At 37.1% G+C, this 17,784-nt stretch overlaps 2 protein-coding genes across 10 annotated transcripts; one reads left to right on the forward strand and one right to left on the reverse strand.

Annotated features, from left to right (window-relative positions):
* Positions 1–474: 474 nt before the first annotated feature.
* LOC140673075 (uncharacterized) lies at positions 475–13,757 on the reverse strand. 8 transcript variants are annotated; one of them, XM_072905712.1, is made up of 9 exons: positions 13,459–13,757; positions 8,366–8,746; positions 7,758–7,841; positions 5,991–6,510; positions 5,145–5,516; positions 2,962–3,075; positions 2,479–2,831; positions 2,025–2,350; positions 475–1,775 (listed from the first exon to the last, which is right to left on the reverse strand). In XM_072905712.1, the coding sequence occupies exons 2-9, from the start codon at positions 8,716–8,718 to the stop codon at positions 1,459–1,461; spliced, it is 2,439 nt and encodes an 812-aa protein (XP_072761813.1). In that variant the 5' UTR covers positions 8,719–8,746; positions 13,459–13,757; the 3' UTR covers positions 475–1,458. The 8 variants fall into 8 exon arrangements, with proteins under 8 accessions (XP_072761813.1, XP_072761810.1, XP_072761809.1 ...); XM_072905709.1 differs by having other exon boundaries at positions 5,592–6,510; positions 13,459–13,756; XM_072905708.1 differs by having other exon boundaries at positions 5,145–6,510; positions 8,366–8,707; positions 13,459–13,755.
* Positions 13,758–14,197: 440 nt separating this feature from the next.
* LOC140673084 (uncharacterized) lies at positions 14,198–17,777 on the forward strand. 2 transcript variants are annotated; one of them, XR_012047997.1, is made up of 6 exons: positions 14,198–14,435; positions 15,134–15,242; positions 16,102–16,314; positions 16,400–16,606; positions 16,704–16,830; positions 17,125–17,777. XR_012047997.1 is itself a non-coding variant. In XM_072905726.1 (5 exons), the coding sequence occupies exons 1-5, from the start codon at positions 14,278–14,280 to the stop codon at positions 16,758–16,760; spliced, it is 744 nt and encodes a 247-aa protein (XP_072761827.1). In that variant the 5' UTR covers positions 14,198–14,277; the 3' UTR covers positions 16,761–17,051. The 2 variants fall into 2 exon arrangements, 1 of the variants encoding a protein (XP_072761827.1); XM_072905726.1 differs by lacking the exon at positions 17,125–17,777 and having other exon boundaries at positions 16,704–17,051.
* Positions 17,778–17,784: the final 7 nt, after the last annotated feature.

Genomic DNA, 17,784 nt, shown 5'->3' on the forward strand with positions numbered 1-17,784 from the left:
GGCGGCGGCGGTAGGCGGTAGTACGTCGATCGTCGACTCCGGCTGATTCGGTTGCGCGGCCGACTGCCCGCTCCCGCTCCCGTTCCCGCTTTCGTCGATAAACGTGGCTGTGTGTATGCACATTGCACGCGTGCGCATGTATTTATTGCAATTCTGTCAGTTTGCCGCGAATCGTTTGCTTCGTTCGAAAATCACGATCGAGCGTTTCGAGAGTAGCAAGGATGTTAGAAAAAAAAAACCCGGCAGGTTACAAGTCACGTCTTTTTGTACGTATAGCGTAGGTTCTATCACGTGTAAACAGATATCTCGCTAAAAAAATCGAGCGAAAGACCGCTGCCGCCATCTATACGATAGAGCAGGAATGTGCCTTTGCGAATTGATCGAATCGAAAGCGAACACGCCACGCGTATCTTGCGCTCGGAATACATCGAAGGTTGACCGCAATCGGCAGAAGGAATTTTGATAAATGACGCGTTTTAGTCGTGCACTTTTGCATTTGATCAGAAAATACAGTACTTTTTTTCTTCTCTCTCATCTTTCACAAGTTTATACAATACATTCGTTAATAAATTTTTTCCCCGTAATCTGTTATTTTTATTAGCATATATAATATGTATAATATATATTTGTCAATTATCGAATATATTATTTTATTTTCTCTTTTCCCATAAATTATAATAAATAGCTTTTGTGTATCTTGTGGTTATATTAAACAAAATATTTTACAAAAGTAAAATAGCAGTATGTCGCGCCACAATGTGTTTAATGAAAAGTAGATGTATTTTATTCATATATATATATATATATATATATATATATATATATATATATATATATATATATGTGTCTATTCAAAAGTAACTAGACATCTGAAGCACTATATGTGTATAATCTTTGGCGACTTAGTTTTTATCATACCTCTTTATTCTCTTGCAAATTGAAACAGTGCTTTGCAGTCCTACATGCGATTAAATAAATAAAATAAAAAAAAAATAATATTGTCCTATTTCACAAAATGATTGCAATGTAAATTATCTCAATGTAATGTAAAAACACATTTTTTTTCTTACATAAAAAAAAAAAAAAAAAAAAAAGGAAGGAATAAATAATTTCATATAGATTAAACTTGATCGACGTGTGGAAATAATTTTCCGTGTCAAGCGCGTATTATCAAGCATGTATAATTATTAATTATATCATGAATTATCGATCCCGTAATCTTGTTACGCAAGGGGACGTTGTACAGTGTTAAATTCAAAAACATATTGTGTAGGAAGAGACACGGACATTATCGCCAACAAGGTCACGATGAACTTTCTTACAAGGGAATTATATAAACCCTGCGTTTAAATAATTAGTCGCTTTTTAATATGTCAGAAGACAGAGTTTTTACTAGGCTGAGTTGAGGTATCAAGAGAGGCAAGATGGTTGTGTTTACTCTCTAGGCATGGCGTGAGGTTACAAGTGAGAACTATGAGGCTGTTGTTCGTAAAACAGTACATAGGCTTCACTGGAAACGACTGATCGTGCAGACACAACGGACACTCGGCTGTCGTTATACTCGTGCCATTCTCCCGAGTACGGATGCTTACAGTACGCGGTATAATGACCAGAGTATGTCGTACCCGAGTGATTCGCGACTCCGTACAGATTGTATGTACAGCCCGGAACTCTCGGGGCGGCAAAGGCACTGAGATCTAAACCCGTCAACGGAAAGTCCACCATCACGTTCAGCTTGCCGCGAAAACGTTCCATCGGAGAGAAACGTTTCAAATCTAATGGATAGAATATTAAGAAAAATATCCATTTTCATCATCGTCCACCTATTTTATATATATATAATGGGCTATATTACCCTTACCTATACTAATAATAAAACTGCATTCATATTTTTTTCCCTTTCTTTTTCTCCGTCTCTTTGATATAACGTCAATTATATAGATGTAAAAGCGGCTATATATACATAATGTACGGTATACATATATGTACACTGTACATTATACATCAATTTAAAGAAAGGATACGAATTACCAAAATTTTCGGGAATTTCTGTATGCTGAAGCTCTTGGTACATTTTCTTCTCATTTGACATTTGGAACATGTTGGTTTTTCATCGCCGTCCAACACCTCCTCCCGAGTAAAATGTTCCAAGCATTGACTTAGCTTTACCGTACCGCTCCTGCCTGGTATTGGCAAACTTAAATCCCAGAACGGGTCGAGCGTGACCGATACGTGATCGCAAGAAGTGCAATGTAAAGACGAACGTAACTGCCCGACGAAAACATCGACTATCATACTGTCTTCGCTTCGAAGATAACGCTTCCAACTCTCTACCGCTTTTTGCATATCCCTGCATATAAAATAAATAATAGTAATCTCAAGTTTTGTTGCAAATCAAACATATATATATATATATATATATATATATATATATATATATATATATATATATATATATATAAACGATGGTATACATACGTATAACTATCGGGTATATCTCCGTGTATGGGTGGTAGCTTTGTGGTGACTCTGTTGACATCTTCGTGCAAACCCTCCAGCAAGTATCTGAGAAACTCTTGAGCGTCCTGTTGACTGTAACCCATAAAACGCGGCGCGAATCTCTGTATCTGAGACTTGAGCGCGGTCGTGTTTACCACGTGATCACCGCCCACCTCCCACAATTCGTGGATCACTTGGCTGAATGCTTTGATCAGAGCACCTTTCATGCTGGACGTAGTAGTATTGATGTCGGCCAGATATTGTTCGTTCAGCAAATACTCCAACAGAGGTCTCGTGTTGCTTAAACACTGGATCACGCTGTTCATGAAACACTAAAACGATTATATGTATTAAAAATGTATGTAGCGGCCAAGGTGTGTGTGTGAGAGAGAGAGACAGAGAGAGAGAGAGAGAGAGAGAGAGAGAGAGAGAGAAACCATATTTCCTAAGATATATACTCACTGTATTTCCAATATTCCGTAAGCCGTTTAGACCACATCGTTCATCGCGCGAAGCTTGCAGACGATTACGTGCTGATCTATTAGTCGGGTTTCCTTCCTGAAAATTATCAAAGCACTGTTATTTACGCGAGTAAGTTGCTCTATGTTAACCGTTGTTAATTGAATTAAATGAGGAGACGCCGCATAGGTAGTCTATATATCGTTAATATGGTCTTTTTTTATATATATTTTTTTTAATAGAAAAAGAATTGTTCTTTTTTTTTTTTTATAAAATATTTAATCTTTTATTTATTATTCTGATATCGATGAAATATTGTTGATACATCTTGACGAGAACAGGCTTGAGTGGGACAGCAAACAAAACTTGTGTTACACAAACAAAAAGTAAAAACATAAAAATGCGCGAATTAGATTTGCAACATGTTGTTAGACGTACGTACAAGTATACACGGACATTGCTATGTATATTTATTAAAATACACATGTACATTTAGAAACGGGATGGAAAAGTGTCATAACGTTATCCTTGTCTTTAGTTTGTACAAACACAAGCCATTCAGTCGGCAGAAAAATGCAGAAAAATATTTATGCAATCCCTCGCGGTACTCACCTGTGAATGTGAAACGAATGAAGAAGTTTGAACAGTATGCAAAGTGAAGCGGAGCGGAATTATCGCCGAATTATCGACGCGTATCGAATTAATTCTAGTCGAAATACGCTTGTAACACATCAAAGGTGTCGCGATGCCGAGGAAAAAGGCATAAGCGGACACGAGACTTATCACTGTCCACAGACACCACAAAGCCCATCCTATCACTTGGGTATGAGCCAGTTTATATGATTGGCCACGCGATTTCCAAATTATAAATAATAGTATTTCCAACAATTTCACAATTATACCATCAAAATGTTTTCCTTTACATCGCACGCAATGCTTCACGCGTGCGTTTAAATAAACGAATGATGATTCATACACATCCGTCACGCTTGTCAAAGCATGTTAATTATAAATGCTACATCATTTATATTCGCGTACATATATATATACACAACGACCATTGTTATCTTATATTATTTTCGCGGGATAAAAATTGTTACATTTGTTCACAAATATTATTTTGTGCAGTCAAACACAATGAGAAATTTGTCGATTTTTTTTAAATGCAACAGACAACTCGCACAAACTCCATTAATAGAAACAGTTACATATAAACAGTTTATAAGCTAGAAACGCAAATACGATTGTTTCACTTTCACGATCACGATTATTAAATTGATACATTCTAGATTAGATATGGAAGAATCTTTGCAGAAAGAAACGTGCAAACTCTGAAAAGAGAAGTCGTAGATTACCGCGAAATACTAGTAGGACGAGTCTGTAGTTGGTGCCTCTATCTCCAAGGAGCTCGAGAAGAAGAGAGAAAGAGCTCTAAGCTATTAATAAGACGCAGTGACGCCCGCGACTAACTTCGAAGAGACTCTAGTTGGAAAGACAGCGAAGGGCAAAGAGATTTCGTAATAGAGATGGGCGGGAGGTAAATGAATCGCGTTGTGAAAAGCAGCGTAATTCTTCTCTCTTGACACTGGATGTCAAAACAGGATTCAATCTATTTATCGACAAATGTATCGAAGAAGAAAATCCTCAATCAAAAATCGTAACGCAGAATCTTTCTATGGATTATTTACAACTCTATACAGACACTTTGGATTGCGAATCGACATAACTTTCAATATATACACTTTTTGTGAGCATTATTAATGCGATTCCATACATATGACTTAGATATGACTTCCGCATAAAAGAATATATAATATATATATATATATATATGAAGCATCTATATGAAAATCTATTTATACTCGATATCGTTTTATCACGTTTACTCGATTGCATCTTAATCGATTGATTAGATCTAACATGTGTATTATACTCACGTTTTCATACTAACTATAAGATTGCCGTAAGATTTGTGGTTGTGTAATTATTAATTCCAGATTTTGAATTGAAACATTAGAGCAACGATACAACATAGTAAACGACTGACTTACGGAAATTAAGATACAAAAAAATGTCAATTATTAAAAGCTATATATTAAAAATCAAATATATATACGGTGGGTATGGGTGTACGCGGATATAATCTATGCCGCACCAGACCGAAACGTATTTATAAATACACTCACGTATTGCTCGTTGACACCGCGGTAAATACTCTGATGTGCCGTAGATGGATTTGTCGGTGACGATGTCTGGTGGGCAGTACTCGAGAAAAGAGCAGACTGATCCGTTCTCCTTGACGTCGAAGGAACGGATGGATCATCGCCGTGCGTAACGGACGGTCTACCGGCTACGCTGTCTATCGGCGGCGCTCCGCCAAAACCGCCCGAGCTATCGTTCCTTTCATCCTCGCCTCCTCCATCTTCGGAAATGTCTCGGTCGTTGATGCAATTATTTTGCAGAAACGTGACAATCGACGGAACATTGTCGGCACCACGTGTTACCTTGTTGCTCGTCGCAATCTCGTCTTCTTCTTTCTCCCCTCCTGTCACCTTGTTCTGAGCGTTGTTATTGATCAGCAGTTCGTTACGAGTATTAGTCGCGTGGTTAATTAACAAATCAAGGCTACTAACATCACTAATCAAACCACTAGCACTACCACCAGCGGGGGCGGCGAGAGAAAGAAGATTATGCTTAGCAGGCGAGACCTCGTCCGATCGGTGGCGGCGCTGTTGGTGAAAGCGATGATTGTTGAGATTATCGTCGTCGTCGTCGTCGTCGTCGTCGTGGTCGTTGTTATCGTCGTCGTTGTCCTCGTCCTCGTCGTTGTCGTCGTTGTCGTTGTTGTCGTTGTTGTTAACACCGTATCCGCACGCGATATCCTCGTCGTTGCTGTCTTGCCTGTTGTTGCTGATGTTGCCGTTGTTGTTATGCCGATCGTCGTTAATGTCTTTGGTATCGTCGTCGTGGTTGTCGTCGTCGTCGTCGTTTAGTTTACGCGTAATGTGATCGTCGTCGATAATGGTTGTTACCTCGGCAAGAGACGCGTCGCTGTCCGCGCGTGCATGTCCGGCGGCTATGGCGAGCACTGTGCTGTTTGTAGATACAGGTCTTCTCTTGTTGGATTTCGACCATAGACCAACCGCGCCGGTGGCTGCTGCTGCGGCAGCGGCGGCGGCGGCGACGGCGGTAGAGGAGGAAGAGGACGACGAGGAGAGCGAAGACTCTGGACGTAGATCTCTGCGCTCTACTTCGCGCTCGTCGCCACCAAACAACTCGCTTAAAGATGACGGCGTCGAACGGTGCCTCCAGTGATGCGCGCTGCCGCTACTCGTGCTACTTTGTTGCTGACGTTGAATATTCGGCACGTAACTGGCTGGCGAATACCTGCTGATAATATCGGCCGCATCGACGTTGCTGCGCTCTCTCGAAGACGATGAGCTCGAGGCGCTTGACGTTGAGGGGACGTATCTGCCGCTACTGGTGCCGTTAACGATGCTTGTCGCAGCGCCGCTACCCGTTTCGCCGTACGACGACGACGACGAGACTGACCTGCAAAATCGACATCATGTCTCATCCGAGATGTATGTAACGATATATTGCGGTCGTCGTGTTTTTCGTCAGACTGGGCCTGCGGCCAAAGCCTGCCTACTCTCCTACACTCTCCGCAATTGCGTTATACGCGAGAGTATAGACTCATTCTTCGATGGAGAGAGAGAGAGAGAGAGAGAGAGAGAGAGAGAGAGAGAGAGAGAGAGAAAGGGGGAGGGGAGAGAGAGAGAGAGAGAGAGAGAGAGAGAGAGAGAGAGAGAGAGAGAGAGAGACTGGCACGTGCACGCTCCAGATATATATATATATATATATATATATATATATATATATATAGAGAGAGAGAGAGAGAGAGAGAAATAAATGTTTTTGCTGTCAAACGAAACTACTCTATTTTGTCGATATTGATATTATACACTAAATCAGTGATATCGTTTAAAAAAGATATGCGACAGAATATACGTCGAAGCGTATGCTTTTTTTTTTCTTTTTTTTTCTTTTTTGCATACTAGATATTTAAATATACTCTCGGGGAAACGTGCCATCTGCGACTCTAGAGTAAAACGTTGTCGTCAAAGAGTAACTCAATCATGATAGCCCGAAGGAAAAATCAGTGTAAAGGTATTTTTTAAAAAGCAAACACACATACACCCTGAATCTGCAATCTTGTAAGGTCAAGGTCCACGACATCACTTCATAGCGCGAGTGTGCTTATTTAAAATCGATAAATATGACTACGCGCTTCCTCGATAATAGCCGCGAATGATGCTTTATAAAAGTTACTTTTTGTTTCATAGAGAGATAAAGTTATCCGAATAACAGGCAGCGAACTTGGCGCGCAACCTACTTACGATTGACCTTTACCTAAATCACATACACGAATGGGAATGTATCGCGCCGTCTTTGTAATTTGAATTATAACAAACAACAGCGAATAAAAGCAAGTGACTAAACTTTAGGCGTTGATAGTCTATTAGATAGCTACCTATCACACGTTGTCATTAAAAAATATAACTACGTATTATTAAAAGAGTATAAAACGATATTAAAATTTAGCATATAATTTTTAGAAAATTATTTCTCTCTTTCCCTTTCTCTTTCTTAAATCATAAAGGTGTAAGCCATTTAATACACGTGAGTATTGTATGAATGTTGTATAGACATGTGAACTATCGATTCCATCTGCATCGTGAGAAAAATGTTTCGCAATCGTCAACCCCTCTAAAAAGCCTACGTCGGAGATTGCTCACCTTGCGGGTGAGCAGTTGAACCGACTGTACTCGGACGAATAGTTCCTGCGGATGCTCGTGCCGATAGAAGCCGACGAAAAGAAGCTGCAGAGGCGATCAATTATGTAAACACATTTTATCACATTGTAATTTAACATTTTACGGCATTTGCGGATACAGTGTGAGTTAATACATTGCCATGTTGGTTTTAGCACAATTATATTGCAGTTTTCCTACATTTCCGACATTTCTGTTATACGTAATTGCAAGATGCTCCATTTATCGAACTGACAATTCTACTTTGTTTATTTGTCCGATAAATATTCTACATCTGCCTAACTAACAATATAGGTAACAAGCCAAGAATTATACACGTGCTATTTACACGTGTATTTCATTTCATTGAAATTAACATTAAAACAAGTTGAACAAATTTTGCCTTCTCGAATTTTGTAAAAATGATATAATATACTATTTTACCAAAGAAAGGAGAGAGAGAGAGAAAAAAAAAAAAAGATTAAACGAGATAATAACACACACGCGTGAAAGTTTATCGTCGCGATTTCGCGATAATCGGCCGTTGCCTATAATACAGATTTGATTGTATTCATGAATATATAAATACCAACCTTCCCGGGGGGCAATATGAGCGTCTGTATTCCGAAGAGATGTAACTAGAATGCAGGCCCGCCGAGGACGGCGTGTAGAAGCTGGTAGTGGGTCGGTCGAGGAGCGAGGAACCGGCGCCGGTGGAACGATAAGTATTGAACTTGGACGTTGTGCTGCCGATACCGGATGTGGTGGTACTGCCGCTGCTGGTGCCGCTCGAGTATCTCCGGTTGGGCGAATGCGGCATTGGACTTGTGCTGTACGACACCGCTACGGCGCCCGTCTGCCCGCCGCGATGATACGACATTGCGTGTCGCGACTCGCCAATCTTCTCGAGTTCTCCGAGTTTCTCCGTCGAGTGCCTGAAATTCATTTTACTGCACACTATTCTCACGCGAACTCTAAAAAATAAAGCGTAATATTTTATTAATAAAATATCAGTTTTATTTTTTTCTTTTTTCGTCATTTCGAAATACGCACGCGCGCACACATCCATCCACCCACCTACACACACACACACACACACACGCACGCACATATACATACATACATACATACATACACATCAGCGTTTGAAGGATTAAGCGTTCCACGTGCTGTCTTGTCTTGAGAGCGCTTTGATCCAAAAGAAATTTGATAATTGCCTATGTGTGTCAGATTGTCAATTTTAATATTCATCGGTATACACACGCGCGCGCGCACGTGGTATTAATAATGTATATTTGATATTATTATCATCTAATTATAAGCGACATAAAAGGAGGAGAAATATTGTCATTTTGATGCACATTAATTATTTAATTCGAGTTTTACTCAATTTGACCTCGTTTTATTCGACCGTGATCCTGAAGTATTTTGCTTTACCATTTAAGAAAACGTCCAAAGATTGCAGAACGATCCATCCAAAGCTGATCGCGTTGTCGCTGAATAATATGTACTATATAGATAAATTTGTGATTTTCGAGGTGACAAGTTACATATATACATATTTCTCGATTGTAAAAAAGACTGCAAAGAGATTATTATTCGCTATAAATAATCGTCGTAATGATCGAGCGAGGAGATGGAAGAAAACGAAAAAGTGCTCGGCATCGATAGATCGCAGATTTGACGCCGTGAATTTTTCGCCGAGTGATTTGGCAACCGGCCCACTTTTCACCAGAGAGTCCGATGCGCAGTAGAAGGCCGGAATCCAATATAAACCGACGTTTCGGATTTTGTTACAAAGCTATGTGACTCTTACATTGCTCAAGTGGCACGATTTTGCACTCAATCTTGAAAATAAAAATAAAAATACTCCCGACGCACGTAAACGATTTGATATGTAAAACAAGGTACAAGGTATATAATGTAACAATCATAGAACAATACGAGAGAACATTCATTTCTTAGTATCTCTGGATCTATCTTGTTGACTTTTTGATATCGCGCAAAGTGATACAACAACAGACACTTGGTTAAACACATGACAAAATCAAACTACATACCATAAAAATTATTATGGTTTCAACAGCGATATAGGCGCCATGTTTCAGTAACTATAAAAATAATAATGTTTTTCGATCTATCGAATGTGATGAATGAAATTCATCGAAAACTCGACAATGTATTACAATTATAGATATAAAAAACAATCTGAATATGAAAAAAGGAATGAATCAAAGAACTGCACTGAAATCTAAACAACTCGTTGTTGAAAAAATGAAAATATATTTATATTTAAATCTCGAACAGATTCTCGGTATACATGTATGTATATGTATATGTATATGTATATATACATAAGCAACTGTAACTTTTGCAGCAAATTAGATATTTTGCTGGATACTCGTCAGTACGAGTGTTTCCAGCAACGATAGAATCGATAATACCATTACATAACCGTATAAAGGATAGTCGAATAAAAATAATGTAATCAATTTTACGATACAAACTTGTTAGAATATATACGCGCTCTGTCTTTGGTCAATACTGTTACGTGTTATGTATATGCATATATAAATATACGATACTAAACGAATACGATATTAAACAAATTTTAATTTCAGGCAATTTCGAGAGCCGAAATTTTCTTTTCTCATCTTTTCACGAGACAACGACGTCTCGTACTTGACTACTTATCATATGACGGATTTATTTTTCGCCAATATATAATAACAATGTTATAATAACATATTACGTTTTACAGAAAGAAGTAAACGCGAGCAAAGGTTTATTTATATTTCAATCACGATAAACACTCTCAAAGGTCCTTTCAACCACTTACGATAATAATTATAGAATCGAGATAATGTCCCTGACAAACAATACGCGACCATTTACGTTCATCACACACACATACACAACGTATCTCATTATTAATATTTAGATTTATTATAATACGTTATTCTTCTGTGTGTAAATTATATTTACATCATTTAATGTTATTATAATACAACAGCATTAACGTATCGTGTAATAAGTAAGGAATGACGTATATATACGTTAGCGAATTCTGTGGAGGCAGATAGACAATTTGATTAACTTAGACAAGATGTAACACGTGAATTATGACATAACGCGTGGGTTTCTTTGCTCGGCTCGGTCGTTAATTAATTTGACAGCAAATTATCTTCCGCCACGTTTATTTATTTAACCGACATTTAACCAAGTAAGGTTAAAAAAAAAAAAAAAGTAGCGCAAGAGTACCGTAATTACGTGTATACGTATTTAGTCACGCTTCTTCAAGAATTATCTCAAGTGCAAATGTCAAATAAGAACACGAGTTATTAAAAATTATCATATCGACACACATGGAATCTCGTTCCAGATGCAACGTTTCTATAAAAGAACAGGAAATTAATTATTTGATAGTGATAACACTCACATATACTAAAAACGATGTACGATTTGCGTATACACAGGATTGATAGATATCGGTACATGTATACCGACGACCTTAAGGTTTCATCGAGTATGCTATGGAGAAGCGACTGATCGATATTTCAACTTTCGCCAAAGACACGAATGCGATGGAAAATGGTAGTAAAATATTTCCGCGCACATGTTGCACATAAACATGAGAACGTTTATACTTATTTTTCAATCTTTTTTTTTTTTCTTTTTTTTTGGTGCAACGAGCGCGTGATGCACAGTCGACTCTCATCGGCGTCTCAAAATTAGGTCAAAACTCATAGAAATAGCTTCATCTCTATATATATATATATATATATATATTTAGGGGGAAAAAAAACCTACAATTTAAGTCAAGTACGCCTGATAGTTTGCGACAATATTTTGCAAATGTAAAATATCTTTACCTTTTTTTTTTTTTATATATCTCTGCACTTTTCGAGCAGAGAATCTCTCGAAAGGATAATATGTAAAGGGTATTTACAGCTAAATCAAAATGATGGTCGAGCTGATAAGAGTTATAATATATCGAAAGAATCTCATTGCAAGATTAATATGCAGTACTTTTGCTTCGTAACGAGAAAAATCGCGCCTCGTCATCTCGAAGCGAATGAGCAGATGTTTCAAGATACATAAAACAATACGGATTATCATAAAGAATAAGTATCGCGATGAAAAGCGCAAGTATCATCCTCGCGGGTCTTGCTTCAATATGAATATTAAATAAATGGAACAAACCGAGAGACTTTTACAATTTAAAGTTTTTCATAATTATTATACTCGAATGTTTCAACTTTTCTAATTGGTTATTTATTTTTTAATTTGACACGCAACACGCAATTAATAATAAATTGCAACTAAACGAAAGCGAATTTGTTTCAATAGTGCAGAAATCTATATAAATAGCTCTATATACATATATATATGCACGCAAACACATACATCGATTCCTCTCGTCGAAGCTTTCGAAAGCAAAGGGAGGAGTTGCGCGCGTCCACGAATATTTTTATAGACCGCATCGTCGGCTGGATAACCTAACCATCGTTGGATGCGAGTTAAGTTTACGATGGCAAACCATTTCGTTTCGATCTCGTTTCTCGACGTCAAAAACAGAAATATGACAATTACAAACGCGTTACAAATACACATGGTCGTATATTGTATAAAAGAATCATCTCTGTTGTAGATATGTCCTGTCAAAGCGCTTGTGCGGCAAAAGTCAACCAGCGAGAGAAAGAGAGAGAGAGAGAGAGAGAGAGCGAGGGAGGGTGGGCGGATGTGGATCTGTGAACGGGAGAGAAAGGGAGAGGGGAAAGGAAAGAAGGGTCGATGGAAATACTTACGGCGACGAGAAACGACTTGGTACAGAAATGGGTGCGCGGCACAGCCGAAAATGCGGAAAAGAAAAAGGAAAAGAAAAGACTCGAAAAGAAGCCGAAAGACAGGCCTTGTCCCTATCGAAATTCGAAATTCGAAACTCACCACTCACCACTCACCACACTCACCACCCGTGACCGTGACACTTGGCAATCACTTTTCTCGACGATTTCTTTCTTTCTTTCTTTCTTTCTTTCTTCAGGGGGGAGGGGGGGGGGAGAGAGGGAAAGAATATTCCGTTTGGACAGAGTCGCGGGTCGCGAAATTGCGCGAGTGGAGCGTCGAGCGGCGAAACTAGCTCATCGGACCATCCCGATGACGTCACCGGGAACGTATGATCCGAATTCCAACGGGCGCAACGCGCAACGGTATATCGGATATCGGATATCGGATATCGGGTCCGGGTCGGTAAAGCGAGTCGTGAAGTGAGCCGTAACACGCACAGCCTAACACGCGGCCAACTATGCAGATGTAAAGAAAGAAACGCGATCGATTCGCGTTTTAATTGGCTTTACGCGTTTCTATCGTGCGTGTATGTGTGTGTGTATATATATATATATATATATATATATATATATATATATATATATATATATATATATATACACAGATACATATATATGTATATTCGTATATGCTTCGAGATCCAAACTTCGAATGTAATGGAGCCTCCGATCTCCGATGTGCAATGATGTTTCGCTCGCGCCTGTTCTCACACGTAATAAAGGCGTGCGTCTCCCTTCCTAATTGTGACACGCGACACGCGACACGGGACACGGGACACGGGACGCAATGTCGTCTCTCATTTATTGTCAGTCGTCTCGCGCCAACCATCGATATTTACCTTTAGTCAACACGTTTTCCTTCAGTCCACTCGATACTCGCCGTATCACGATATTATCGGCACTGGTACGCCAGCAACGTGCGCGCAAACAATATGGCGATACAAGGTTGCCGATTTCCGCGTTGACAGTCATCGCATCCTTTGCGGCGCGACGGCGACGGCGACAGCGACAGCGACAACGACGGCGACGGCGACGGCGATGGCGATGGCGTCGGCGACGGGGACGGGCGAGACGGCAGCCGCGGCGATGACGATAATTATCACACCACGTTCTGCGCTAGCGCAGAACGAAATGCGCCCAACCCGCGTCCCGCGTCCCGCGTCCCGCCTCCCGCCTCCCGCCTCCCGACTGTCCCGCGTCGGAAGCCGGAAGTATGTTTCGCACGGAGCGCTCACGATTCGCCCGCGAAAATTATCATCCTTCAAATACGTTACTTCTGTGGGCGGAGTGTCATTCTATCTTTATTACTCATTAATAGTGGGACAAAGATAGAACGACGCTGTTAGCGCTAATAGCGTCTCCCCGAACGTGCCTTCTGTCTCTGTCGCGTATGACGAGCTTGTCATCGGCGACGTGTCCGATTGGCTGTTATCGCTAGGAAACTGCAGTGGATCCTATTGAAAATCTCTATGCGATAGCCAATCGGAAAAGCTTGTTTTCCATCGACAGAAATGTCGTGCCAATTGGAAATTGGCATTTTTTTTTATTGTATATCGGACGAAAGGTATAGGATGGTATGGAAGAGAGAAGAGAGATATGGAGCGGACCGAGACAAGCGGATATGACAAGTAACAACAAACGAAAGAGGCGTAGTAAAGATGTGTAGTCGTGATGCGACATTTATCGCGTTTGCATTATTTCTAGTATTATTTTGCGACACAACGTCGTCAGAATGCACGCAACAGAACACGACTCCTTGCATCTGTACGCTACCGGATGGTCGCTATTACAATTTGACCGGCCTCGCTGATGAATTGTTCGTACATTTCCATCAATTAACCTTTACGTTATATTCTATTTATTTCTCATTCTCTTTGTTTTTCATATAAAATAAAATAGAATGTTTGTTTCTTTTCGTATGTATTAAAAGAAGCAAAGGAATCCAAGTACAAAAATACAATTACTTTTTGTCAAATAAAACCTGTCAAGTAATTAAATAACTGCGGATAAATTAACACGCTTTCAATTTTTCTAATTAAAATAATGTATATTTTTCATCTTTAATTTTCTTATTTTTTTAAGAATTATCAATTATTTTATATAAAATGGAGTAATGGATTAACCAATATAAAATATATGTATATATATATATATAGCTGTATCGTGTAAATTATATTTTATATATTAAGCTATATATATATATATATATATATATATATATATATATATATATGCAATGATATTTATGTTAATGTAGCATTTTATTGAGAGAGAAATATACACAATATATAGAGTAACATACTTTGAATATAAAGTACTTTATTAAATAAAATTTAACAAATTTTATCTATGAGCTTGTACTAAATATCTCCATATAATTTTGTACTTATTTTGTTTTGCTTCTCCGATACATATGGTATTATTGACAAAACATTTATTTGTCAAAAAATATGTCTAAAGTTTAATAATTATATATTATGGAATATTAATTAATTCGGATCCACTTATTTCCAGACCATTTAACGATACTCAAAACAATTTTACAGTATATTTTCATCCATGTACAAATGTTAAAATAAAAACAGAAAACAATACTTTTTGCAGCAATGGAAGTAAAGTATCGGTAAGGGTCTCAAAATACAATCTTGATCAACTAAATCTCATATACATCATTGGATGCCCGTTTGTCAAAAGTATTCTGTTTGAATATTATAAATGCTCTTGCATGCTTCAGTTAAAAAAAATATATTAGTCTTTTATTTCTGAATATATTGTGATTTTTAATTTTAATACACACACACATATATGTATATAAATATTTTATTTTATTGACTGCATCATAGTGTTTTTATTGGTATACAACAATTAATTTATAATTAATTAATCTGTAATTAGGGCTCTCAACTCCTTACTTTTTATTATAACAGTAACTCTGATTAAATTATTACATCAGAAAGGAAAAATTATATAAATTCTTTTCTTTTGCATTGTACCTTGAAGTAAATTATTCGTGATATATACACATTATTTTATTTGTATGTTTCAGCATTATTCACGTTTAATAGTACAGATTGATAAAATATACTTAAACTTTTCTTTTTATTAATGTATCAACTAATAGCTATAAATCTTGACTTAGGTATCGTATGTAGTTTTGGTAGAAATGTAAACATGTGCAGATTAAGTTCTACATGCTCAAGTATCAGTGCAAAATAATAAAAAAGTTTTTGACATATACTCTGCGTCAATGTAAACACTATAAAATATAAACAAATTTCGTTTAATGTATAATACACAAACAAATTCACATAATTTCTCGTTTTCTTCTTCTATCCACTGCAGCGATGATAAAAACCGATTAACGATGATAATTTTAGCTTATCAAGTTTATCCTGACTCTGAAACATAATTAATTAGTTTTTTTGATAAAAAGGGAATTGGAATTGAATAGAAAGTAAATACGAAATATTAAATTCTTGCAGATATGCATACTTAATAAGCGAAACAATACAACGCTCAGTCTTGGAACAATAGAGGAAACAAAAATGAAATTGCCAAGTGGCTTAAATAAAATTCCAATTTTTGAAATACATCATAATAACATTACATCACAGATAAATATCGAATGCCATAGCGATAGCAAAACAAATTTCAAAATATCTTCTGTGATTCCTCCCTCTGGCTCTAATAACTACGTAAGCATAAAACTAGCGATAAAATGCTTGATCTGTTTAACGATTATAAAATATGTATGCAAATTACATGTAATAATGTTTGTAGTATTTTATGTTGAGCTCACCATATGGATGTAAAATAGAACCGCACAAAGGATTATCTACTGGTTCCATATTGCTTATCCTCTTTTTCACCATCACTGGAACATACTTCATTGGCGGTATCATATCATTGAGAATATTGAGAGGCGCAACAGGCTGGGAAATGTTGCCAAATTATGACTTTTGGTCCAAGCTTCCTCTATTAGTCAGAGTAAGTGCCGTTATTGTCGTATTTCTCATTGTAAATAGCAATTATTCCTATCTATTCTGTTTAATCAAAAAGATTATTTTTTTGGATCTTTCTGCAGGATGGTATTGCCTTCACCTTTAATTGTTGTCGAGCAGATAGTTATGAAAGAATATAAGATTATTTTTACAAAATCAATTCTGTTTAATATTTATAATGTGTGCGACTTTGCAGTTCAGTATATTTTAGTAAGTAGCGTATTTGCATTAAAAAAATATTGAAATATTTTTAACCATATTCGGTATTATGTTTTTGTACGTTTAACTGTTCATGTATAATAGCTAGGTGTGTATTACTTTGTATATTAATTTGGAGAATTGCCTACATTCAATTATTATGATATCTTTTAGTTTTGTTTTACACATACTTCTGTTAGTACTACGATATGTTAAAATATAAAGTGTATATACATCCAAAAGTATGTGATATTATAAGCTATTACTGTATTACATGCCAATGTTATTTTTTTTTTTAATCCTTAGATGTTTTAATTTAATTCCATGCAAAATCAGTTTATATATATATATAAAACTGTTGTTATGTATAAGCTGTATAACGAACATCTTATTGCAAGAAAATACCATTACACACCAAAGAATTTTTTCATCTTTTTGAATCAAATGTGTTTGTTTCAAAGCACATCTTTATTGATAAATAAAAAACAAAGGTAAAAGGGATTGTAAACATATGTAAACGTATAATAATAAATAATTAGCGTATTAGTTTATAATATTATATATTTAGGCATTGGAAGGGTCCTAATGATAGAATCAGCCATTTTCACTACATATACTAGTTTTTGAAAGGTTTTCTCTCTCTCTCTCTCTCTCTCTCTCTCTCTCTCTCTCTCTCTCTCTCTCTCTCTCTCTCTCTCTCTCTCTCTCTCACACTCTCTCTCTTTTAACATATAAATATATTTTTTATAAATGTTGGATTAAATAGTAATGAATATATGAACCAAGATTACCTCTTTGTACAATTAGAAAATAAGTTGTTCTCTTTTATACAGCAAACTATTCATTTATATCGCAGACCCTTCTAGTGCTAATAATACACAAAATGGTGATTTGATATAATGTGATGTTTTATTAATAAAAATACCCTATTAAAAAAAATATATAAATATTTATACAGACACGTGT

This window comes from Anoplolepis gracilipes, chromosome 14 (genome assembly GCF_047496725.1).
Source record: "Anoplolepis gracilipes chromosome 14, ASM4749672v1, whole genome shotgun sequence".
NCBI classification, from domain to species: Eukaryota; Metazoa; Arthropoda; class Insecta; order Hymenoptera; family Formicidae; genus Anoplolepis; species Anoplolepis gracilipes.